Source organism: Camelus dromedarius, chromosome 7 (genome assembly GCF_036321535.1).
Source record: "Camelus dromedarius isolate mCamDro1 chromosome 7, mCamDro1.pat, whole genome shotgun sequence".
NCBI classification, from domain to species: domain Eukaryota; kingdom Metazoa; phylum Chordata; class Mammalia; order Artiodactyla; family Camelidae; genus Camelus; species Camelus dromedarius.
In genome coordinates, this window is record NC_087442.1 from 57413433 (window position 1) to 57441046 (window position 27614).

The following is a 27614-nucleotide window of genomic DNA, read 5'->3' on the forward strand; positions in this document are numbered from 1 at the left end:
CACCTATTTTATTCAACTTTGTGGGTCACCGTGACATAGCTCAGTTTGGCTAAGTATCCATATTTTATATACCTCGTGGCTGCTTTCACTTTCAAGGGGTCTTCAGCCCTGTATCATTCATTCATGAATTCATTCATGCAACAAATATTTATTGCCTATCGAGCTCTTTATTGCTCTGATATTCCGTTCACACAGACTTCATAATGAGATTTATATCTACTACCCAACCTTCCTCTTTCCCACTTAAATTTCCTTTACCTTTTCCACTTCATTTCGATGCATTTGTCTCCCCACCTTCACAGTTCCTTCCAGCCTAGAGCACCCACAGTGGACAAGCTTAATCGACTGGAATCAAAACCGAAGCCATTAGTAGGCGAAAGTAGCGCGTGCATTTGCATTAATATTTCTAGTAGGAAGAAGAGGCCAGGGCAGCGCACAATTACACATTTTCCCAAATTAAACTGAAAATGCAGTTGAACGTTTCAAAACCCTGGCACTCAAAGTTGTTTTCACTGTTGATGAAACTGTAATTATACTATTGGGCAATTTAATTAATTTCGTGTTTTATTACAAAAGTCCATGATTCTGCCTAAACAGAGTTAAATTAATGGAATATAAATCGGTTTGTCACATCTCCAAGAATTTTCATGAAGGGTATTTGGCTTTAATTTGTAAAATTCAGTGAAGTCTTCACATGATAAAATTAATCATCCTTCTCTCATATCACTTCATCTAGAATTCAGGTAAAAAATGAGTAATTTTATGTTCTCATTAAACACTTTGCCTGCAAAATTCCAAAATTCCTAGATAAGCATTAAATTATTAGACCACAGAGACAACACAAGATGTTCATTAAGTTGACTCCTTCTGCTTGGAAAAAAAAAATCAAAGAAAAATCATTAATAGGTTAGCATCAAAAAGCTACTATATGGTAAGGGTGCTGTTCTACGTAATTGTTAAGTTTATGGATAAGAATGCCCCCAAGACAATAATCAGTTTATAAACTGAATTTAAGAAAAAGAGAGGGTCATTTGCAACTTCCGAACCCTTCCCCAAAATTCCATTTCCATGCCAGAAAGCACCTTTTCAAACAGTTGTGTAAAATGGTCCTTTCTGTCAAGATTACTTCAACCTGCTAAATGTGCAGTTTCATCCATAATTCCTACTCCACTAAATTATTGTAATATAACTTTCCTTCTTCCCTTCAGTCTCTGTCTCTTTCTCTCCCTCCTTCTCCCTCCCTATCCTTCTCTCCCTCTTCTTCTTTCTCTCTCTTATTTATTGCAGGTTACTCTTCTCAACAACCTTATTAAATAGTTAAGCAAACAACACAATCATCACTTCACAGCTGAGAAAACTGAGATTTGGAGAGCTGAATGACTTTGAGAGCAGTTTAATGTAGGAGAAATACTGAAGAATTTGAAGCCAGGAGTCCAAGAATCTCTACTTTATTTCCCCTGTAATGAGCTATATGTTCCCGGATTAGTCCCTTCCTCATTCTTCAGATCATTTTCCTTAGTAATAAGATGCGACTTGGTAAAAATTAACTGTAAAGTGTATTTCAGCTCTAAATTCTGAGGCTTGTCCACCACTGAGAGAATCCAAATTAGAATATTGGTCTTCAATTACTCATCTGGTCCTCTCTCCACTGCTTAAGTCAATAAACCTGAAAGTAAAAGATCCTCCCTACCTCTCTGGAACACCTTTGTTCATCAATTCATATCAACACAATCCAATAGACTATGAAGGAAAAAGAGCAGAATATGTGCAATTTCATTAAACATCAGTTCAGTCAGACCCCTTCATTATTTTTGTGGGCCAGCAATTATTTTCATAATTAAAAAAAAATACATCAATTCAATTAAAACAAGTCTCAATGAATTAAATAAACACATTTAGTATGACATCATTAAGAACTGCTCTGGGAATCTGTTCCAAGCATTGTACTAGCCATCTGACTGAAATTGGTCTAAATAATTCCTAAATTTTTTACAGCTCTGAAAATTTTGATTATTTTAACGTAGAAATGCCTATGTTAGTCTTCAAAGAAACACACACACACACACACACACACAGAGTGGGTAAAAATAGCCTGCACCTAGTCTTTGCCAGAAGGCTGAGAAACAAGGGCAGAAACGGGAGTCCTGTATGTGGATCCTCACTGAGAGCACAATCCAAAGAGAATGCTGAGGAAATCTAAGCATGAACAATGGGGGAGACTGCCAGTAGCTATGGGACCTAATGGACCAGTGAAATTGGCTTACCTGCCTTCTGAGGCTCCTTTCAACTCTTTTTGGAAAAAAAAAAAAAATGGCAAGAATTAGAGCAATGAAAAGCATCCCACCAATGGAAAATATGGTGTGTGACCAGATCCTTGAATTCTCAATGATGTTAAGAATGTGGCCTCCAGGCTGAGCTGTCATAGGCACCATGATTCTTAGCTACATAGTATGACAAACATTTTCTCCATCCATGTACCAATTCTGACCCAGTATATACCAGACACAGATTGTATCTGAGGGTTGTTTCTTCCCCCTCATTTAGGAAGAAGCTCTGGAACTTCCTGAGAAAATTACACTACTTGGGCCAGAGAAGTAGAGGTTTGTTCCTTTTGCATCAGTTGCCAACTGTTGCAAAATGGCTGCACAGCAAAGGGTATTTCTTTAGTGCCACCAGAAACGAAGTGGAAAAGCCAAGAAGGAATGCCTCTTCCATAACTAGAGAGAGTTTGAAAATACCTCTTAAAAGCCATTTTAAAATGTGAGGAACCCAAAGCTCCCACAAAGTGTTTTTAGAAGCCCATCTGCCGAGCATAAACATTCAATTGAGTTTTGTGGAAATAAGAGATTCTCTGTGCTAGATGTGCGGTGCACTGTTTGGAAGTATATCTAGGATAACGTGCCACCATTTGGACAATTTAATATAGTTTGAGGGTTGAAGAGTTTATTTAGACAGTGGTGGGGAGAGTCGTGCAAGTACAGAGTTAGAAATCATTGGCAAAGAAACAAATTGAAAATATAAATCAAAAGCTAAATGTTGTTTTCAGCAAGCTGGACCTTAATAAGTGGATAGATATAAAAGGGCAACCATGGCTGAAATTATAAGTCTCATAAAGCCAAAAATATGCTTCCTTTTGTAGCTAATTTAATATAGCTTTATTAATTTACATGTACAAAGTATGGGAAATAGAAAAATCAACTACTTTTGTTTTTGTTGGTTTTCTGCTCAAAATCAAATAGGCCAGAAAAAAAGTTACATTTTCAAGCCTGTCGAATTCCTTTCTACCATGATTCACTGATCCCTGGTATGTCATGTCTGGCCTGGAAGAGAAGCAGATGTCATTCCAATAAGACCTCTGTTTCCTTGAACCTGCATCTTCATTCATCATTTTTGTCACATGCTGAGCACACACAGCCACTTGGACCAGACTCAAGGTCCCACAGCCTCTGTGAATTCTAAAGAGGTGGGCAGATTATTGTATAAAATTGCTCAAACTACGGCAACCTTGGAATCAAGAAATAACAGTGAACAATTACAACAATTACTCATTATTTATTATTCTCAAGCCAGGGATCAATGAGTTAATCAGCTAGCACCAGGATGAACCAGAATTCTTTATCTTTCTTACAAACGTTGTGCTTTTAGGTAAGATTCCCCTAAGTCAATACATTAGGCTTTCACCTTTGTGTAGACAGGGAATGGCAAAATAGTATGACATCCTGTGCCTCTTAATTTCTCTTACTGGCAAAAATGGAAGTCGGCAGATTTAAGTTCTAACTCCAACATGTGTGACCCAGGTAAGACATTTAACTACCCTGTATCTCAGCTTCACCACTTATAAAATAAATTACCAACACCTAGCTTTCGTTCCTTCCAATTTCAGAGCAGAGGCTACATCTAGAAAAGTGCCTGATGATTTTACAAAAATGGTGTGTACCATTTCAAAAATTGTTTGTTTGTTTGTTTTTCTATAAGAGTCAGCAAATAAATGATTGGCAAAGAAACAGCCCTTAGGACACATGGAAAGAAAACCCTGCATCTCATATTTGATTTGAATGAATGACAAGCTCACCAGTGTGTACTGTAACAGGCCACTTTTCATTTTATATGTTAGTGGCTTCCAACAGCATCTGATATTTAATATTGGCCCAAACACTTTTGGAAGAAGTGACAAAAAGTGGGTCCTGATAAGCATCAGGCAATTTCCTCCCAACTCATGCTCACACATGGCTTGTGAATGTTAAAATTCCAGGCTGGAACATTGCTCAAATTCTGATCCTTTCTGGGAAGTGCCATTCTCTCTGGACACTAAATGGCAACTCAGGCCACAAGGTTGTGCAGATGGTGTACAGAAAGAGGGAAGTCTGTCCTCATTGTGAGCGGAAATGCCCTGGCTTCAAAATAAGGCTTTTCCTTTCACCCTTCTGCTAAAGCTCTAACAGCCCTGATTTCCACTAAAAGGTCCACTCCTTTCCTTTTTCAACAGCACCACAAAGGAAAAGAAGACCAGAGGTTTCTTACCAAGACACAAAATACAGTACATCAGCTTTCTTCATGCATGGAATATTACACCAGCTGATTAAAGCCTCAGGATTAGACTTTTAAAGTGGACACAAGTTGATCTTTAGTTTAAGCCAAGTCATTTCCTTTTCAGCCCTATACCTCAGTTCTGCAAACACAGCTTTAGTCCTCTTTTGTTAAATTTACAGAGAGGAGAACTAACAATATAATTCACAGAATAATTCAGTGATTCACTTGGGGTCGTATGGAAAGTAATGGTATGGCATACCATTACAAGGTTACTTCTGACAATTTGGGACACAAATATTCAGCCCATCTGGCCCACAGTTCTCTCTACAGTACACGGCAATTCAAATGATGAAATCAGTAGCATAAGCTAGACTTCTAGACTCCATTTTTTAAAAATTGCCCTTATCTTTTGCATTTACCAAAGGAAAAAAGATTTCTACATAATCTTTTCACATCTCCATTCATGTCTCTGAAACACAATTTACCGTGAGCACATAAATACAAGGCAGTGGCTCCTAGGAAAGATGAATGCCTAGCTGTGGTAACCCCCAAGAAGACAGAAATTCATGATTTACAAAAACATATTATGTTGACCAATGAGGACGTGAATTCTGGTTTCAATATTGGGACTCCAGTGAACTCTGACTGCAAGAAATGTTGCTTCATCCTTCTACCTTTACCATGAACCAGCAATGTTTCTCTAGAACCATGTGTCCCCTTTTAAAGGGCCCTTTCGCACACATTTTTAATTTTGAGTATATCATAGATGGAGGGAAGAGAGATACAGCAGGGGTGAGGAAGAGGAACTAGTGGCCAGAATGTATCATCAGAGAATCTTCTATGTCTCTCTGAATGGTCCTAATTCTGCCACTTCCCCAGTCATTAGAAGCCATTCCCTTAGAATATGAGAATAGAATTAAAGGCTTAGGAAAGATGAAGAACTGTGTAGCAAGGGAAGCATGATGAGCAATGCAGGGGAGAACTGCTTTGTCCCAGACCTTGTGATGGCTAAAACCAATCATTCCCTTTAAACTTTAGGCACCTATGACATAGACAATCATCTGTGATTTCAGCCACATTTCACTGTTTACTGGCAACCTGCCAGGTTACAAAGGCAGTCCTCTAATATTTTCTCTCAAAATTATGTACAAAGCATTTATTAGAAAAATCTTTCACTTTTGGAATTCACTAGTACCAGTATCATGACAGTATTCAAAGCAATTATGATCTCCTCACATAAGGACATTTAATAAACAAAATACTACATTTTCTTAAAGCAAATGGTTCTCTACAGCTCTGGATTAAGAGCATATTCAGCCATTTAAAATATTTAGCAAAACAACCCCACTGCAAAATGCTCTGTTTAGGATATACAGACATCTTGGAAACCAAGACATTTCCACAAAAATTTTTGCAGTTGTGCACGATTCTTATTTGTTTGGTTGGTTGGATTTTTCCCCCCTTTGGTCTCTTTTCCTGCTAATCAAAATATTTAGAATCATTTTCATATGTTGAGTAACTAAGAAGGCAAGAACTCATGTCAACTGTTCAGCTCACTGAAGAGGGTAATATTTTTGTAATAGTTTATAAATACAGAATAGATACAAATACTGAATTTTTTTCTTTCCCTCTTCCTCTCCCTTCCCCTTACCTCCTAATTCAATGAAAATAAAAAAGTATCTTTAAAAAGAAGTCTGATGATTTCTATCTTTCAGTCCACTTTATTTTCCAGACTGGAGTGAAATTTCTGTCACGTTATATTGTTTCTTTCCTCGCTCTTTGACGTTGGTCTTGGCAATGATTTTTTGGATATGACACCAAAAGCACAGCAACAAAAGGAAAAATCAACAAGTGGGACTACACTGAAGTAAAAAGCTTCTGCACAGCAAAATTAATAATCAGCAAAATGAGAAGGCAATCTAATTTGCAAACCATATATCTGGTAAGAAGTTAATATTCAAAATATGTAAGGAACTCATACAATGCAACAGCAAAAAAACAAACAATCTGACTTTAAGATGAACAGAGAATTTGAATAGACATTTTCCCAAAGACATACAAATGGCCAACAAGTACATGAAAGGTGTTCAACAGCACTAATCATCAGGGAAATGCAAATCAAAATCATAGTGAGATATCACCTCATACCTGTCAGAATTGTTACTATCAAAAAGAAAAGAGATAAATGATGGTAAGGATGTGGAAAAAAGGGAATTGTGGCACAATCTTGGTGGGAATGTAAATTAGTACAACCACTATGGAAAATAGTATGGAGGTTTTTCAAAAATTAAACATAGAATTACCACATGATCCAGCAATTCCACTTCTGGGTATACATCCAAAAAAGAAAAAGAAATCACTATCTCAAAGAGATATCTATCTGCACTCCCATGTTCAATGAAGCATTATTCACAGTAGCCAAGACATAAAAACAGCCTAAGTGTCCGTTGACAGATGAATGGAGAAAGAAAATGTGAAATACAGGTATAGATACACACACATATACATACAATGGGAATATTATCTAGCAATAAAAAAAAAAAAGAAAATCCTTCCATTTGTGATAGCATGGACTGTGAGGGCATTATGCTAAGTGAAATAAGTCAGACAGAGAAAGGCAAATACTGTATAATCTCACTGATATGTGGAATCTAAAAACATCAAACTCATAGAACAGAGAGTAGAATGCCGGTCGCCAGGATGAGGAAGTGGAGAAATGTTGGTCAAAGGGTACAAACTTCCAGTTATAAGATGAATAAGTTCTGGGGATCTAATGTACACCATGGTGACTATAGTTAACAATTGCTATGAGAGTAGAGCTTTAATGTTCTCACATAACAACAACAATGAAATAGTAATTATATGAGGTGAGGGATGTATTATCTACCCCTATTGTGGTAAATATTTCCCACTACATACATATATAAACTCATCACATTTAAATATATACAATGTTATATGTCAATTATAACTCAATAAATCTGGGAGGAAAAGCTATGAGAGAGAACCAGCTCCAACAGACATTAAATAAAGCTAGACAGCCTTTCTAATTAACATAGTGTGGCACTGGTGCATACAGAGGCAAAACAGATCAACAGAATAGAAATAGATGCAAAGATATTTAGTATGTGGTAAAAGCATCATCTCAAAACACTGAAGCAAACATGGGATTTTAAACAAATGATGCCAGGATGTCTGGTTAACCATTTGAAAAAATTAGACTAATATTTTACACCATATGCAAAACACAAATTCAAAATGGATCAGGGTTCTAAACGTAAAAGAAAAAAACCACACACGTATGTGCAGGAAGAAAATATGGATGAATTCCTGTATTATCTGGATATAGGCTGAAGTTTTCTAGGACTTAAAATCAACAGACAATAAAAAATGTTAATATATGCTCACATTAAAGATTTTTTTTAATTATAAAAGGAAGAAATTCTGACATATGCTAGAACCTGGATGAACCTTGAGGACGTTACGCTATGAGAAATAAGCCAGTTACAAAAGGACAAATACTATACGACTCCATTTATATAAGGAACTTAGAGGAGTCAAATTCAAACAGACAGAAAGTGGAATGGTGGTTGCTCAGCCCTGGAGGGAGGAGAAAATGGGGAATGGCTGTTTAATGGGTATAGAGTTTGTTTTGCAAGATGAAAAGAGTTCTGAAGATTGGTGGCACAACAATGTGAATGTACTTAACACTACTGAACTTTAAAAATGGTTAAGATGGTAAGTTGTATGTTATGTATATTTTACCACAATTAAAAATAAAAGAAAAAAATTTTAATTTAACTATCCTTGCCAGAGACCAGCATAAATTAGATTCCTAGGGAATAATTCCTCATGAGATTTCTCCAGAAGAGCAAAGTAGGAAGCACACTCATCTCCTGAGCTGTCAAAAGAAGTGATCTGCATTGATGATTCCTACCAAGGAGGATCCATTTAACTTTTGCCAGTGCATTTGCAAAACAGAGGAGACTTTGTGCGGTGGCTGTAGTATCAATGCCCGCAGCCACCGCACCTATCCCCCATTCTTTTTAATGCTTTATCAGGTACCAATAACTACAATCTCATGAAATTTGGAAAAACCAAGACATATCTATAGGATGCCTACTGTAAAAACAGGTCAAGCATTTGAACAGATACATGGAAAATGCTTTCTTCTCCCCTATTCCCACCACATACTGAACGGCTTTGCCTACAAACCTAATTGCTCAAATTACCATCACAAATAATCCCTAAGTAGAGGTGTGAAAGAGAAACCTATTAAATCAATATCACATATTTCACATTTCTAGTCTCAAGGCCTTGAAGAGCCTTAAAAAAGGGAGATGTAAAACATGACATGATGGAGGGTCAAGCGTGTCAACAAGGTTCTAGCCCATCAAGAACCAAGATATTAAGGGAGAAAACAATGCCTTTGAGAGAGCCAATAAAATAAACAGAAAATGGGAATAGGAAGATCATTCAATAGGTCCATGGGAGCAGCTGTTTGAAGTTTCTATAAGTGATAGAAACACATCTAGAGGAAGAATGTACCAGAAAGACCGTGTAGGTTTGTCAGCATAGGATTAAGAGAAGCAAATAAGATGATGCATGCACAGCACTGTCAAGGATAGGAAGTCACAAGACAGAAAAAGAGAATCATCGATTCTACTTTGGGTTCTGCCATGGCCTCTTATGAAACAGCCTTAAAGTTTTCCATAAATACACAATGTTCTGATTACTAATTAGACTCCCCAGAGTTACCATATTGAAAGGAATGTGCTCTGAATAGTGTTTCAGATATTCTTCTCACAGGAAAAGGGCATTATGAAAATGATTTGCTGGTTAGATTGAGTCAATTTTTTTTTCACTTAAAAAAAATTTTATTGAAGTATAGTCAGTTTACAATGTGCCAGTTTCTGGTGTACAGCATAATGTTTCAGTCATACATATACATACCTAAATTTATTTTCATGTTCTTTTTCATTATAGGTTACTACAAGATATTGAATATAGTTCCCTGTGCTATACAGAAGAAACTTGTTGTGTATCTATTTTATACATAGTATTATCTACAAATCTCAAACTCCCAATTTATCCCTTCCCACCCCCTTTCCCTCAGTAACTGTAAGTTTGTTTTCTATGTCTGTGAGTCTGTTTCTGTTTTATAAATAAGTTCACTTGTGTCTTTTTTTTTATAGATTCTCTATATGAGTAATATCAAGGTATTATTCTTTCTCTTTCTCGCTTACTTCACTCAGTACAACAATCTGCAGGTCCACTCATGTTGCTGCAAATGACAGTATCTTATTCTTTTTTATGGCTGAGTAGTATTCCATTGTGTGTATACATATGTGTGTGTGTGTATACACATACACATACAGCACAAGTTCTTTATTCAGCCATCTGTCAATGGACATTTAGGTTGCTTCCATATCTTGGCTATTGTAAATAGTGCTGCTATGAACATTGGGATGCATATATCTTTTTGAATTAGAGCTCCCTCCAGATATATGCCCAGGAGTGGAATTGTTGGATCATATGGTAAGTTTATTTTTAGTTTTTTGAGGAATCTCCATACTGTTTTCATAATGGCTGCACCGAATTACATTCCCACCGACAGTGTAGGAGGGTTTCCTTTTCTCCACACCCTCTCCAGCATGTACTGTTTAGACTTTTTAATGATGTCCATTATTACTGGTGTGAGGTGATACCTCATTGTAGTTTTGATTTGCATTTTTCTGATAATTAGCAATATTGAGCATTTTTTCATGTGCCTATTGGCCGTCATATGTGGTTAGGGTGAGTCTATTTCTGAATGTTGACTCTAGAAGCAAAGTTCAGTTTCTGGGCCTTGGACCAAAGCAATTTCTCCTTGCTGATGCCCCCCTGTAGGACCTCTGGGTGGTTAATCAGCTAGACCTTGTCTATCAGCTTTTCCCATCACTATGTAATGCATAATATTTAATTTGAAATGTTACCAAATTTTTAAGTAGAGAGTATGGGATACATTTCATGAAGCACATTATGCTAGTGAACCGTTAGCCAAGTTCATGAGGACCCTGAATGCCTTATCAAAAAGGGAGCATAAAAGAAACACAGGAATGACTCTCCTGCCTCTTCAACAATCTTTCAGAACCATAAGCCTTCATAAAGGCTTGTAATCAATCTTTCTCAGTCAGCCCTTTGAAGATTGAGTCGTACATAAGATGACCATATAATTTATCATTCATGCCAAAACCCTTTTGAAAATAAGAGAAAGTATTTTTGATAAAGAAAATAGGCATAAAAAAAAGAAAAAAAGAAAAAAAGGGGGGAGCAGATAGCTCAGTGGTAGAGTGCCTGCCTAGCATGCACAAGGTCCTGGGTTCAATCCCCAGTACCTCCACTTAAAAAAATAAGTAAATAAATCTAGTAACCTCTTCCCCTAAAAACAAACAAACAAACAAACAAACAAAAACCAAAAACCAGAAAATAGGCATAAAACAGGACTGTCCCAAGCAAGCAGGGGTGTATTATCATCTTTGTCTTTTAGTATTGGTCACTGAATATCCATGACATATCTACTCAGAGAAAGGACCAATACTCTTCACAATTAAAAGAACAATTAGAAGCTTTTAAAACAGAGTGATCTCAATTCATTATTCAATAAACAAAATAATCTCCCAAAGACAGAAAACCTTGTGATGACATTGGTCTGATCATCTTCCCAAAATAATTTTCAGCTCAAGGTTAGTAAGAAAAAGGAACTCCTAATGCTGCTGATAAAGCCATCTGTGCTTCGCAAATGGCTGACAGGTACCTCCAGAAGAAGCAATCAAAAGTCATTAACAATCAAAGTCATGACAATTAAATACAAGAACCTAACAGGTTCTTATTATCCAAATTTCAATGAAAAGAACTCAAACACCCTCTCTCTCAAATAGAAGAGCAGTTACTTTATTAAGTTCATTGGTTGCCCTCTGCTTTGAGAGTTCCCAAACCCCATTTCCTGACTGATCTACAAGGAAAAGGAACACAGATGATCATTAGAATAAGCTTAAGACCTCAAAATTTTCCAAAGCATATTCTTCTCTCATTGCAGATTTTCAGCCAGACTATGTATTCTGGGAAGATTTGGCATTTTTAAAAGTTCAAAGTTGAAAGCGTACATACAAATCTACAATGAAGTGCTAAAAGGTTTATTTCTGATTTCTTATTTCACAAACTAGGAACTAAGCATAAAAATATTGGGTCATAAAATGCTTTAAAAGTAGATTACTAGAAACTAATAGAACACATTATTATCTATTGAGCCAATGATGGGTCAAACGGCATTTTGAATCCTTGCAGAGAATATGAATATGACCTTCATGTATACCATTTACAGAAAGCAATTTTATTTACATTTTTAAATCCACATAAAGGTGAAGGATGATACTGCTGCAAAATGGAACATTTAATTTTTTGCCCCAAGGCATAACTAGGCTCTCTCAAGGTCAAATGTAGTACAGGACTGAAATGAAGCCAGACCCTCCACCCTCATCTCATGCCAGAGAGCTTCCACTTTGGGCAGGAGTATCCTGGGTCTACTTTTATTCTTCGGAAATAGAAAATAGACTGAAATATTTTGTGAGCATTTTTCCATTTTATTTTTAAGTCATATATCCAGACAACAGTGAAAATGCCCATGCTAAGCTAGTTTAATGTTTGGGACCACTTTGACTGCAAGGTATTAAGCTAAACAGATTTTTTTAAGTTTCTTAGTTTGTATCAATGTGCCAAGATTTTACTTTTAAAAGAATATGGATTTGCATCTGTCTTTTACATCTGGTCAGCTGTCAGAAACACGGAACTCACAAGAATAAATGCCATGGCAAAAACTAGAGTTTATGCTTCTTGCATGTGGTTATCCCCTTACAAATAAACTCTCCTCTCCCCACCTACCCCTGTCCAGACATGGCAAATAATTCAGAAAACAGCTGTGTGGTTTGTTAGAAGAGATACAGATATTATGGATCATTTTTAACTCCATCACAGATGACTGTAAGGGCTGTGCTTTATGCTCTTGTCTCACTTATTACCTTACCCTGAAGCCCAGGGATCATTTTTCATACTGGTCAGGTCAACAGATGCAGACTTTTTAAAGAGATTGTGTCCCACATGCCATCAGCAGAAGCTAGAGTCACAAGTATCAATATCAAACTTATATTTGCTACCTTTGTATCCCCTTTTTGATAGGAAGCCCCTCAAGAATAAGAACCAGTTTACAAAACTACTGAATTACAGTAGCTCCGACAGCAATTTTATGCACACTCCAGTTATCCAAATGAGGTCTATCCAGAGGAAGGGGAAAGAAGAACTGAGTAAAGTGGAAAGCAACACAGTTCCTTCTTTCAAAAAGATTTTTAAGTGAAATTCACTTTTCTCCTTCTCCATTACTTGCACACACACACACACACACACACACACACACACACACACACACACACAATATGGTGTTGTAATTAAAAGCAGTAGCTCAAGAATTAGACTGTCTGGGACAGAATCTTGCCACCTTGTCCAGAACACTCACAATCTCAGTTCCTCAATTGTTTCATCTATAAAATGGGGTATTATTAATGATATGGCTAAGATGGGCATATTAATATATTCATATTAATGATATTACCAGTACCTTAACTGATATTGATAGTACCTATCACCTTATACAGTTATTAAGAGAACTAAATGAAAAAAAAAATTCCCTGCTAAAGTCTTGGCACAGCGCTTAGCTCAGGGTGTAAACAAGAAGGTAGTAGATTTTATCTTTTATAGTCATCTCCACACCTTCTCCACTCTCAAGTCAAATCTAAGACACAAAATGCTGTCTCTGTATAGGAACCCCTCTTGTCTACCCAGCACAATGTCTTGGAAGGAGGCATATGATGACCTACAGGAGATATTCTGAGTGGCATATGGGAAGAGTGCTGTGGCTTTCATCCTGCCAAACAATTTCATCTAGTACTCTGGGTAGTAAATGTGCTGCCACAACTAAGCATGTAGCTAGAATGAAAAGCAGCCTTTATCCCCTGGCCAAAGGTCTTTGGACTTTGAAAACCAGTGAGCTGTACATTTTGATTACCTTGTGTGCAAATTTTAAGAGAATTTCAAGTGTTAACAGAGTAATTAAAAGCAAATGCTGTTCACACATTAATCAATATTTAAAATCAGATCTTAATAAATGTCCATAATGTTTGCCACTTGAAATTAAAACATCACACAAGAAATTTCATTTCAATTAGGCAGTCTGTTCACAGGGCCTGCAGACTTGTCTCTTCATTTCTATAAACATTTGGATAGCTGCTGTAGAAATGGTCATTTTCTTTTGTTTTAATCACAATGCTTACTAGTTACATTAAACACATACGGTTTTCTGGGCAGCACTGGGCAAACTGTACAACAATCAGCCAGCTGCAAGAGGGAAACAAAAGATAGGATTGGTCACAGGGTAGAGCTGTGTTTCACCCCTGAAACAGCTATGCTGGGAGCATGGGAAATTGGTCCAGAAACCTTTCCCTCCATTTTTTTTCTTTACTGCTGGTGGTGACACTGCTATGTGCCAGGCACCTTTCTGAGCACTTTGCAACACATTAACTCAGTTAATTCTCCATAACAACTCTGTGGGGTAGGAGGTATTGTTAGCCCCATTTTACAGGTTAGGTAATTGAGATCTGGGATGTTTAAAAGTTTGCCCAAGGTCACAGAATTAAGAAAATACTCTGTCATTTTCTTCTCTTCTTTTCTCCTAATAAGTCTTTTATTAATGCCATTTTCCTTAAGAGTTGAAGTGAGAGATCTGAGAAAGAGAGAAAAAGAGAAAGGTCTGGGATGACTGAAAGGGGCCTGTTTTCTCCTGTGGCCACATCTTCACTGGACCAAGAAGTCACCAACTTTCTCATCATAACTATCCTATTCCTACCACAAATTCAGTGTTGACGTTGCACAGGTGCCATCATATTATCCACCCAGCTAAAAATAGTGGTCTTTGGGAGGAAATCAGCCATCTTTCCACATGTGGATTTGCTGTTAAAACTTCTCATTTTTTTCACCATTTGTTCAAGGAACACCAGAAGGAAAATCCATCAGTCTGAGAGATGTGCAAATGCATCTGACCACACATTAATTAGAGCTGTTCTAATTTTGAAGGATTTCAGTCAAGAAGAATGCAAGGCAGGATTAAACATCTCGAGCCAAATCATTCTCTTTTCATGCTTCCACACTCCAGAAAAGATTCAGCCTGAGAGCAGAGCTGTAGATCCAAAAGTGGTAGCTCAGCTTGTATGTGCTAATGCCAGATCTGCATTAGTTTGATAATGGTTAGCAATAGTGGCTGCCTCTGGTGCAGCTGCTCATAACTCTGCCTTATTAAACCAAAAGAAATAAGTTGAATATCTAACATGAGGCACTCATCACTCAATTACATATTTCTTGTGAAAGTGGCAAAAACTCTGCCATGTTCTGCAAAATTTCGACATCAATAGCAATTAAGTTTCACATCAAGACCAGAGAAATACTACACTGACTATGCATGAATAACTTCTTTTCACATGCAGTGGTTTGCATCTTTCTCTGCATTTAATTCTGTGAAGGAATAAATGATGGTGCCCTGGCACAAAAAAAAACTATTCACAAATAACTGGGGGAAAAAATGTGAGTAAAGGTATTTCATATTTTCAATTTTAGAGACTGTGTAGTCAGTCAGTCCTATTACCAACACCACAGCCGCTCGAACAACAAAACACAACTCATCGCCCTACAAATCAGTTTTAGAATCAAACCTGGGATTAATTATGGCATTTTCACTGAAATCTTTTCAAACAAAAAATATAATGGATCTCATGCAATCCAACCCATGTTTCTAAGAGTTTTCCATGGAGTATTGAGCAGCATCAGCTATGTCTGTAGATGGCTGGTAGGTTAGGGCATTGTTTCTTATTTAGAGGACATGTTAACACAATAGTCTAGTGGTCATTTTTACAAGGAGAAAAAAAAAAGTATGATTATTCCAGGTAAACTTCTAGTGAAGTTGGGGAGAGGGGGAAGAAGGTTTTGAAAATGTCATTATGGTTTTAGGCTCTGTATAATTCTCAGTCCAAAAAAGCAGGAGAGAAAAAATGCTTTATTCCCCAAATGAAAATGCACAGTACGGAAAAAAATTCATAGTGGGGCTTATGGCTTATCTTGGAGATCATAAATCAAGTAACAGAATAAAGAGTAATGCTGTCTTTAATATATGTTTGAAGGAAAAAAAGAATGAGAAACTCTTGTTTTTCCAAATGTTGTCCACATTTATGAAAAACAAGAAGTTTATTTTAATAATATCACTATATTCAGGAAGTCTTATTTTTATGAAGTTTGATGCTAAATTAAAACTTCTGTCCATTTTCTTATTCAAAAATGTGTATAAAATATCCAGAGTACATAACTCCAATAGATATAGTGTTGATCATTTTAAACAAAATAAAGCATTGTTGGAGGGGTCTTTTCTTCTTTCTCATGTGTGACTTCATCATGACCCGTGAATCTCTTTGTAATCTAGTAAATCAATAAATGCATCTTTCCTAAAATTTTTATTATGTACTTAGATGCTGCCTTGGAATCTTATGATCAGTTTCAAAACTGGTCAAGTACATAAAAGAGGCAGCCTTATGATTAGTACATCAGGGCACAAACAATAAATTTCCATCACATTGTCAAACTCACTCAAAACAATCAAATATTTCACCGAACCATTTACAACTATGGATTGCACACCAAACCTGACTTTATATTCTTCCTATTTTTAAATAGATGTGATATTTTACAAGGGCTTCACAAGTAAGAGATTGTGAGTGTAAAGCAGTCCATTAATTTTATATAAGCTGTTTTATATACCTGTGGGCCTCTAATAACATTCAGCTACAAGGTTACTAGAAGAATCATTTTCTAAAGTTAGTTCAGAGAGGCTGGCATATACATATATACACATCACTAAAATCCCAGCTATCATGCAAGTAGTTCCACTTTACCAAAACTGCTTTCATTCTATAGCTAAAAATACTGGCATAAACAGGACAACAGTGCAGTGTCAAGCACCAGATTTTTATCAAGGAAATGGTACTATAAACCCAAGCTGGAATTTCAAGTCCAACAATTTATGAAAACAAAAGAATTCTCCATTATAATTTTCCATGAAATCCTTCAAAGAGTAGACATACAGATGTATATCCAGTCTTGTTCTCTCTCTTTCTCTTTCTCTGCATGTGTGTGTGTGTGTGTGTTTAATCTATAAATGAAAAAGGCTCTTCTAAGCCAGGAAATTTTCTCCAAACCTTTCTATCATAATTTTTCTGGCAATATACCTATCTAAGAGAAGGAAATCTGTGCCTCCTCCCTTTTAGTCTATGGTTTTCAGTTTTATTAAAATTCCTGTTGATTTGCTGCAAGATGTCTTTGTGTTGGCTCTGGAAGGCCCTATTATACCATGTGTAAATGTGCACTGTGATAGGTTAGGGGCAGGGAGAGGCAGAAAAACGTAGGGCTCTGCAGCTATTTCCAGCTAGCTGCTCAGCTTCCTGCATCCTACTGTAACTTTGTCATGTTTAGCCTAGTATATATTCCCAGTGAGTGGCTAGCCTGGCCTTTCTTCCCCACTAAATTAGTACAAGGTGACAAATGTCTTTTTTACTTTATTGGGATCTCTCCTCAAAAAGGCATGAGTGTGGGGTCTGGTCTCATAGAGATAGTCTTTTAAGAGTTAAGAAAAGTAAATTAAAAGGACATTTCTGTTAATATCAAAGCAGGCTTATTACTTCAATATAAGCACTTCCTTAATTTTCTTTTCTCAGACTGCTGCATAAATATAAATAAAAAGGTCCTCCACCAGATTTATGTTACATATATCTCATGGAGTTTAATTATAAAGCCTCTAAAAATGAAGATGGTGGGAGGAAATGATGCCAGTAGATCATACAGTCCTGGTATTGTGTTGGCTGGCTGTCTCTGCCCGCAAGGAAACAAAAGACACTCAGGTAATCACAATATACCATGAAAGGTTAGGCTCTGAAGAAAAGAAAATCCCAGGGAGAAGGGTATTATTACTTTAGTGACTGGAAGTCCACAATTTTAAATTCTGTTCTCATTAATGTTATTATAAATGTTTTTGTAATTATGATAATTTTACTGAAATTAAGGAGAAGGGTTTTTTAAGTGCCACACCATATTTTCTCTGGAGCACTGATCTGTTGTAATAGGGATGAGCTGCCAGATGAAAATCAAGTACTTAAAAATATATACACACACCCTCAGTTGACCACACAAATTATGGTATTTCAGGGAACAGGGAAGACACCAGTACAAGAATACAAACTTCATCCCAGCAGTTAGCTGCCCACCAGGGGTGTCAGGCAACTCTAAGAGTGAGAAAGACCATGCCAGGGAGTCCAGCTGCAGAAGGAGGAAAAACGTGGAAACACCGTACAATCCAGTAGGCAGAGCTTTAAACAGTTTAGCGACTTCGGTGGATGCAGGTGGGGCCCATTTCCAGTCCTGGAAAACTGCAGCAGGCTGGCCTACAGGCAAAAGGCCAGCATCTCACCTAGAGCAGAAAGAAGGCCATTCTCACAAGGGCCATTGAGAATACCCTGGAGGCGTTATGCCTAAACCTTCCCTTCCCTTCCTATTCAATTTCTGACCTCTCTTCACCTCCAGGTTTGTTCTCTTCTCACTGGCTTGCATTTCTCCAAGCTGGCTTCTCACACGGGTTGATGGAGAACTACCTGCTAGATCTCTGCTCCTTTAATACTGCGGGGATTTGCAGAATCCGGTGTGCAGGAAGGATTGACTGTGACGCTAAGGCGAAAGAAAAGGACAGAACTTCCCAGCCAATCTTCGCCTTTGACACAGAGAATCCCTAGGGCCAACGCTCGGTACTCTCCGGCTTATTTCCGTACCAAATCAACCGTGTGACCGCCGCCAAGGACGAACTCCGCGCACTTTAAGTGACCGCAGTGTCCGCTCTAGAATGCTCCGGAAGGCCCCGCGTGGGTGTACAACAGTAGCCGAAAAAGGGGACGAGGGGAGGGGAAGAGGAGGAGAGATGATGGTTGTGTACTAGTGTTTGAGGGGGGAGGGTTGGGGGGGTGTTTGTTTTGCTACGTAAATGAGGAGTACGTTCCCCCACCTCGTCCAGGGTCTAATGATGATAGATTCCACGCTGCATTAGGCCCCACGCCGGAGAGCCTAACCACGGAAAATAATGAAGCTGCATCCCCATTCGTCTGCATTAAAGGCGAGCCAGGCACTTTCGATAGCAAATATATTGATTCCCTTGCCCAGGCCGTGGTTTGTCCTGCTCCCTTAGGAGCTCCTTTAGAAATTCATAATAATTAGGATTCATCAACCTACCCCCACCCGCACTGCTTTTTAAAGGAGCGTGACCCTTCTGGTGGTTCGTGCCGTGTTCCCTGGTGGGAGATAGGGCAGGAATCACTTTTTCCCACTTGGTTTTATTCTTTCGTGACAGTTGATTCCCCTCCTCCTACCTCAGTTTCCTTGTCTGTCAAACGAGGCTTTTAAATTTTTAAATAAACTTACAGCTCTACAGCACAAGATTCACGTTTCTGTTCGGGAGGAGGGGTAGATTTAACGAACTGTGCGAGGGAATGGGGGCAGGGGAGGAGAAACGGAAGAAAAAAGATTCACCTCGCCTCCGGACAAACTCGGTGTCAATCATGTGACGCCGCAACCAAAGAGGGGGTGAGGGGTAGGGGTGCGAAACATAGGCTCTCACCTCAGAAAACATTGGGGACCTAGCGATCAGAGCTCAGTGCTTCCGGAATGACTGGAAGGGGGAGGCTGGTCGTTACAATCGCGTCCGGGCAGCAGCGAAGTATCTGCGGAAAACGCCCACTTTACTTCCAGAGCGACCCAACCGGCGCCGCCGCTAGGCAGCGAGGCCGAGACGCCGGCACCAGGTTGGGCGGAGCCTGTGGCGCTGTCCGTGGTCCTGAAGAGTCGCTCTATGGGCTGGGCTTACCCAGCCGCCGGCCATTGCCTCATTCACTCTCAATGCCGCCGCCCTCTCTCCGGAGAACCGCTGCAGTCCTAACTGCTGCCTCAGGAACATCGAAGCTTGGCGGCGTCGACGAAAAGTTCCCCAGGAGACACACTCTGGTGTGAAGACTTGGGGTCCAGATGCTAGAGGGCTGCACCTGTGTCTTCATAAACCAGTTGGGATTGCTGGAGGTCACCTGAGGCTAAAAGCAGACAATAGAGCGCGTAGCTGCGACGACGGTAACTCAGGCTGGGAAACTTCCCCGGGCCCCGAACACTCCGCGGCTTCGGTCAGAGGACTGAGTTTCCGTAGCCGAGGGTATGAAGCCCACGTTGAAGGAAGTTTCTCGCCTCTAACTGCAGAAGACTTGAAATGGCCTTGAAAATTAATGGGCGAGGAGAGGGTCTGAGACGTAAGGCAGAATGTGTCAGGAGGACGCTCCCTCCCGCCGGTGGGGTGAGGGTGCCCTGCCTCCCTTTGCGTCTTTAGCCGCCGCTGCCTCGGATCCTTCCCGTCAGAATCCATTAGGGTCCGGGGGTGATGGGCGAGACCTGGCCAGAGTCAGATTCAGCAGGGACAAGCTGAGCCCCCAAGAGCCAGTTTCTAAGGGAACACTCGGTTTTTATAAGCAGCAATTTGTCTTATTGTGGGAGAAAGAAACAGTACAAGAAAAGCCTCACAGTTTTCCATTCTCATGCAGATGAACTGGTGCGCTCCGGCTGCGGCCTGTGTATCCCACCCCTTCCCTATCGTATTTCCTGCTCGAACAAATGAAATACCCTCATTAATTTAAAGGATGTGGGAGAGAGAGAAGGCTTTTTTCTAGCCGCGGTCGGAGAGGCACGTGCTGCACTCTTGCTGCTCCTGGGACCCCACCGCGTGCACTATCCCAACGCCCCCGCTCTGGGCGCCACCTTGCTTTCCAATATCCGGAGCCCCAGACTAGATGCAGAGGAACTTTGTATAACAAAGGGAACCCGAGAAAGGGAATTCTCTTTGCCACACCCCACCCCCGCCAGACCCCACCTCCGTAGTAAACAAAACATACTTGGGAAAGCTGTTTACAGAGGAGGTAATTAGGTTTTCAGCCCGCAGCAGAAACACGGTGAGCTCATTAGAAGTTTAAATAACAACCAGAAACACGCGAGGGCAGACTACAAACTTCGAAAATGCGCAAAAGCGCTCCTGGGCGCGCAGAAGGGCTTGAAGAAGCCACCAATATACATCATCTCAATAAAAAGCCACCCTTGGAAAGCTTGCATAGTAATTGAGATGGGCGCTCTTTCCTGATCTGGGCTGGCATTTCCTCATCTCGATCTGACAGAGCCAACTCAGGAAATTGCTGGTAATATTCATCTGGGGAGCACTTTCATTAAACGTAATTCATTCGACTTTCACAATAAATTGAGTGACATCCTTACATCGGAACCTTTTTATCCTTGATTAAGTGCTTGCCAAGCTTTGGTTCCCACTTTACTGTCACATTCCTTCAAGCGGAGTCGTCAACATGCCAATCGGCGGCAGAAAAATGCGCGCGCTGTGTTTACCAAGCTCCAGGAGGGGTTAGTGCTGACATAGAGAAAAACAGCTAGTCCAGCACTTGAGTAGCGGATAAATCAAGACCGCAACTTCCTGCAAACACGCCAGAGGACTGGCTAGGAGAATGTAGGGGGAGGCGAGGGAGCAGACACGCCTTGCCATACAGCTGCTCCTGGAAGCCGCTGACCCGACGGCGCCCGGGTGGCAGACTCGCCTGCCTGCCTTTATTAATTAAAACAGCGAGGACTGTTAAGGTCTCAGAAAGAAATCTTAAACTCCTAAAGGACGTGGTTGCTTTAAGGGAATTTTCCTGAGTCGAATCAAAACTAGGCATTAAAAAAGAAATCAGAAAGAATGTACACTTCCTAACTGGGCACTTGAGAGCAGGCAAACTTTCAGGGCTTCCATCAGCTTTCCTTATGGGTGAAAGAGTGCAAGAAGAGGGTTATTCCTCATTCTCAGGATTCCCTTTTGATCCTTAATGTCACCATCGCGACAGCCAAACTCAGTGAGGGCTCTTCAGACCCAAAAATTCCAGGCAAGGTTGACAAGTACTGTGGCATTTCAGAACTGGACGAAAACAGGAAGATGTCCTTTTGCCAATGCGTGGCCCCTTCTCCCACACCCCCGATAAAAATCAGAGAAGCCCAAGATAGAAAATTGCTTATTTGAAAAAGCAATATCCAAATGCTTTCATCACTCAAACGCCCTTTTGAAAATATCGTCACCACTGGTTATTACCCGGACAATACTGTCAATTTCTGTAGTCTGCAGAAAATCTTCCCGCAGACAGAAAAGTGGGACATTGGGCACCTATCTAAAAAAAAAAAACAACCAATTTCCCTGCCACCTGATATATTTTTCACTCAGACAACACTTTCATTAAGGAGGAAATAGCCGTCAACAATTCAAAGCCAAATGGAAATCAACTTCACACAAAGAGGAGCCACGAACTTAATGGCTTTCTGGGAAAATATTGCTGAGAAAGTTGGAGCAATTCTGGTTCTCTCCTAATACTGAAAGCAGTTTCCTGGGAGCTATCACTAGAAGGCCCCAGACCACTATAATCTATAATCCTCCTGAAAGTGAGGCAGAAGAACAACCCACCCAAGCGCTTTCCACACACCCAGGAAGCTGCTTTCCTGGTCAATGGAAAGTTGAATATTTCAGGAAAATGCCTGGAATGGTAGCAACTTCACCTCTTACAGAGCCCTGGAATACAACGGATTAGAGTGATGACTTCTCAGGGTGTGCTGCTGGGGCATAGGCTCCTTCAAAAATCTAGGTTTGATCCTATATCAGGAAGGCTGATCTAGGACAGGAGAGTGAGGAAATTCTGTGGGATTGGATAACTTACAGTACTGCCTCCAAGAACTGTAATTAATAGAGAACACTGAATAGCCCCTGTTAGGTAGTTAATGTGCTTTTCTTTTCAGAAATAAGCTGAAACTGATTTAAATGCTCAGTGGGCAGCTGGCTTACTTTTCAAAGGATGGGAAGTACATATACCTAGTGCAAAGAATAGATATTGGTGGTCTCTTTGCTGCTGCTCTTCCCTCAGCTCCAACATTTCTTAACAAGTTACCTGCATAATGAATGGAATGCATCCAAATAGTCTGGCTTCTAACAGTGTAGAGGTAGTATTTCATGGATTTATTAATCATTCTTTAATTTCTATTAGACAATTACTGTTGAATTCATATTTTAAGGATACCCTAAATTTGAGGGAACAAATGACTCAAAATATTTTAAGCCCAAGTTTTAAAAAGAACTTTCCATTTTTGCCAGGATTGATTAAAAAAGCAACCAGATTATTAGCAAATTTATTTCCTAACAGAAATAGTGGGAACTAAATTGGAGGGCAAGAGGCCTCTCCTAATTATAATAGACTGTGGATGTATGACTTGACCAAAATAACATCATTCAATCTCTTGTTAAAATCTCTGGACTCAAGTTCTGAATAACTTTTTTGTTAACGTGTCCTGGGAGTGCTCATTAGACTTCATTCTTGACTCTGAAAATTGCCACAGGTGAGCCCCCAAGCAGGGCACCTCTGGCTTCTGCTGGTAGGTGTCCTCCCTGTGTGCCCATGCTTGTCCTTCAGCTTGTTCCACTGAGAATAACTCAGTTTAGGACCCCTCATTCTTCAGAGAGAGAAACCACATTTCCCTAGTTTATCCAGCATGTGCTTCAGTTCTGCTAAAATTCTATAGTCTGTTACCCCATTATATCATACTGAAAATATCCTGGAAACAGTCTAGTACTGACAAGAGAATAAAGATTGCAGGACTTTGAAAAAAAAATTTTTAACAAGTATTGTTACACCATAGGTTCCTCTCCTGCTGAATTCAGACTTTTAAATCTGCAACTCAATAACATTGAGCAAACAGAAGATTTCCCTGCTTTTTTTAAAAAAAAATTTCCCACTTCCCTGCATTTACGGCTGGAGTTAGCCCTGTGGTGATTTTTGAGTATCCTGGCTAATATGCTTCAGAAGGTAACTTTGCAGACACATTTCTAATTAGCTTCCCATTGCAGTACTAAAATAAGCTTCTAGTTTGAAATAGGATGGACTTATTTCTCAATAAACACAAAAAGACTCAAAACCCTCAACCTAGAAGAGGTATTCAACCTAGAAGTACCCTTAGTCAAGAAACATACTTTGAGAACATTCACCTAAAATAAATACAGGCAAGGAACTGAATCTTAAATATGGAGCATAGAAAATTGTTTTTCATTTTTTAAAAATCATCCCAAATTTGGTATTTAAGGGATTTCTCTATAAGCAGAAGCCTAAATATTTTTGTATAGGAAATACCTAAACAAATCTTGCTCCTTGAACATAATGTGATTACTCCTTGGGAAATATAAGCAGGATTCAAGGAGCTTAAAGAGAAAGGTGCACTATGATATCAGCTAGAAGGCAATGTAAAAATAGAGTGCCCCTGTCACTTAACTTGTGATGTGAGTCCATAAAGACAAAAAATTACTCATTAAACTCCCTCCTAGCTTATGTCAATTCAAGGGAAAAAATAAAATAAAATAATGGTTCTGCCACCCTGCCTTTTTGGAGTGTAACTTAAAGCAGCTCCTGACAACCTGCGGGCATCTACTGTAGTTTCTTGCAAAGGTCTGGGATATTCTGGGGTGCGGCTACAAATGAATGACAAATTCAGTTACTGTATCTGGTATTTAATAAAATAGATGGAGAAAGCAGCTTTGACCACTTCTTGGTCTATTTCACTGCCCTAGAGATTTAATCAAGGGTTTCCTCTTCTTTACTTGCCTAAAACCAACCTGTCCTGACTGCCCAATTCACCCTTCTAAATTCATTTTCATGGTAAAAGTCAGCTTCTTCCTCCTTCAGGAAAACAGCTCGGGATTCTGCGGACAAATAATGATGGGACTACAAACCCTGGAAATATTGCCTTGGGTCACAGCCACCAGCCTTTTGTTTTGGTGGTGCATGTGGCTTCCAATCCCCGACACACAAAACAACTTTAGATCAGAGAGAAAAGAATGGACTTCTAAATCGCCTTCTCTGTTTTATTGTTCACATTTCGTATTGTTTTGAGTGAAACTGGAAAAATTGTCTCCTTTCTCTGTATTGCCAAAAGGCATTCAGGTAATGAAGTCTGTAACTAAACGGTAATTGAATCAGCATAATTTGCACACTGAATGGTTTTCAAATGCTCCCAGTTTACAATTAAAGGAGAATTAATGCGCTTGTTGTTGAGAACGCAGCGCATTAGAATAAATCCAGCACCGTTGTTGTAATGAGTGGAAAACGGTTTAACTGCCAACAAACACATTTAAAATTTAACACAACGTATTGATTTCACTTCTGCTTTTGATAGATTATTTTCTAGACTATCGAAATACTTGCTCCAGGCAATAAACTGCGCCACAGCCGCAAGTTTTTGCCGTGTGTGTGAGCATACTTCAAGGACATAAGAACAGTCCTGAGGTTCAGGTGCTGTGTAAAGGTATGCAGAGGAGAGGGGCAGGAGGGTTTCCTTGGTCAAGGCAATCGTTAATACTTCCCCTCCGTAGCCTTCACTCTGCGGTCCCTCCCCTTCTTTCAATAAACAATTTCTGTATTTCCTCTGGCCAAACTTTCTGTCCTCTGTCTCTAAGCTCTCAATGTCATTGGGTTTACTGGACACAGGTGGGGGCAAGAATGATTGCAGATGGGAAATGGGAAGGACACTTTTTGCATTCTGTCTGCGTTCTAGCCGGGGAAGGCAGACTTCGGTGACAATCAGAAAGACCGTTCTTTTGGATTGGCTGCCCTGGCTTTCACCTGTTTACCCCAAGGTGTCCTGTAGGCGAGGACACTGATGCGCAGCGCCCTCTGGCGTCCGCTGCTGCTATGCTAAGGCAATAAAGGTGCAAAGACAGGCAACGCTGAGGGTTCTTGGATTCAAACTGAAATCCATTACATACTCACACCCTCACAAACATATTCACACATGTTTACATACACATTCATTAACATACACAGAGTTGATACAACTAGCAGCCCTGCAGTCACGTGCACCAGGGCAACGGCTGGCAAACGCTCTCAACTGCAGGAATGGCAATGCTTTTGCTCCCAGGATTGTGGGTTCTGAATCCCTTGGGATTAAGAGAAGGCACTGCTCCCCCAACTCCCGTTTACCCAACCACATCAGGTCGCCTCAGTGCTTCTCACCCCTAGTCAGAGCACACAGAACCCTCAGTGTACTCCTGAGACCCAGAGGTGGGCTATAGGGTTCTGCGCACTGAGCACAACTTCACCAGCAGGATAAGATTGTCCATGGCCCTCCCTGAAACCAGACCAGAGAAACTGCACTGTCTGTCTTGGTTCCGCGTGGTGCCCACAGCTACCAATCCACTGCTGCCACAATAAAGTGTTTCCCTCAACACATCCTCCAAACCCCAGTTCCAACAGAGTGCAAAGTCCAGACCCCCAAAAACTCGGCTACAGGAGGACCTGGATGGCGCCTCTGTTCAGAATTCTCTCCCCAGTGACAAAGTCTGCTATAAGAGGCTCAGCACTGGAACTGAGGTTCGGTTGTTTGAAAGAAAGGAGAAATTGGGAAGTGGGGTGCGGCATGTTTCCCAGAGCATCTCTGACCTAACTCTTACTGGACGCTAATGGTGCTCCTATCTGACAGTTAAACTTGTCCTGTCTGAACCCTACAAGTCGAACAAAGTAACCTACACTTCTTTTTGTGCCACATCTCCAAGCTGGGGGCTAGGTGGGTGGATTCACTTTCAAAGTCACTGACCTGCGCAGATTCATTGCTTTCCACTCTCCACCTCCATTTCCTTTCGTTTAACTCTGGATAAACTAATGCGAGCTCTGTCCTCCACCCCTTCTCTTTTCCATCTCTCCCCATAAAGCGCCCCATCCCACTATCTCCTCGGTTTCTGGATATCTAGGTCGCCCTAGACGTTGTTCAAAATCACGCACAGGAGAGGGGATACTGGAGCAGGAAATGGGGTGGGAACCCCAGAAAATCTCACAGGGATCGGGAGGCCAGCTTGTCAAAGTTGTTCCAACACAGTCGCTTCTAGGAACGCTGCTCTCACTGAACTGGCGGCCTCACCCTCCTCCCGCGCGCCCCCAGTTGCCTGGCCTCGCCACCAGGGTGGGATTGCGGGGTCGCAGGATCGGCAGCGACTTACCAAGTAGATGGTGGGCTGCAGGAGGAGAAGCACGTACCAGCACGCAGCCTGCATCCTCCCGCGTCTCAAACTTCTTCGGCGGTGCCTTCGCTGAGTCTTTGTTCCTTCAAAAACATAGATCCACCTGACATCCACTTTACAGAGCAAGGAGCGCTCTCAGCAGCCTAGATACAAATGAAATTAGACATCCCATGACCACGCGGGCAAGGTTAGGCTTGGCGACCAAGCGGGAAAAGGGGGTCGTGGCGGGAGGGGTGGACCAAAAAAAAAAAAAAAAACTCAAAGAAGGGAGTGGGCAGGAAAAATTGAAAAGCGAGTAAATCCAACGCCTGAAAGCCCCCAGCGCAAGGTCCGCAGGCAGACGGGCAGAAGGGTGAGAGTATGAGGTGCTCCTTGTGCCCTGCGCTCCTTGGGTGCGAGTTCCTGGGCCGTAGAGCCAGAAGGTGGCAGGGCACACAGAGCCGCGTGCAGGCTGGTTCGGAGCCCAAACGTCTCCGGCAGCGAGACCTGCTCTAGTGTTTGATGGCCGGGCGGCTGGGACTGAAGGCGGCGGCTGGTTCTTAGCCAGCCCTGGCAATGCTCTCACACGTACACACCAGCAGAGAGAGATGAAGAGAGAAAGAGAGAGGGAGAGCAAGCGAGAGGGATTGAGCGAGGGGGGCGCTGGAAGATGAAGAGGTAGGTAGAGCTGACCAGGATTAGGTGCCGGGTATCTCCACGCGTTTGGTGGGGGTGGGGGTTGGGGAAAGGGAGTGCAATTTGCATACAGGAAAGCCGGGCTCAGTTTACCCATTCGAGCCTCCTGCACTCACAGAGGTACAAG

At 40.6% G+C, this 27614-nt stretch overlaps 1 protein-coding gene across 3 annotated transcripts in view; it reads right to left on the reverse strand.

The window, feature by feature from the left end:
* Nucleotides 1-27614, reverse strand: part of NXPH1 (neurexophilin 1) — a 273052-nt gene that overhangs the window by 244810 nt on the left and 628 nt on the right. The window contains exon 2 of one of the 3 annotated variants that reach the window (XM_010979611.3): nucleotides 26792-26955. In XM_010979611.3, coding sequence (XP_010977913.1) covers nucleotides 26792-26845 — 54 coding nt within the window. In that variant the 5' untranslated portion in view covers nucleotides 26846-26955. Of the gene's footprint in view, nucleotides 1-19315; nucleotides 20054-26791; nucleotides 27370-27614 lie in introns of those variants that run through there. The other 2 variants (XM_064487545.1, XM_064487546.1) reach the window with 2 other exon arrangements.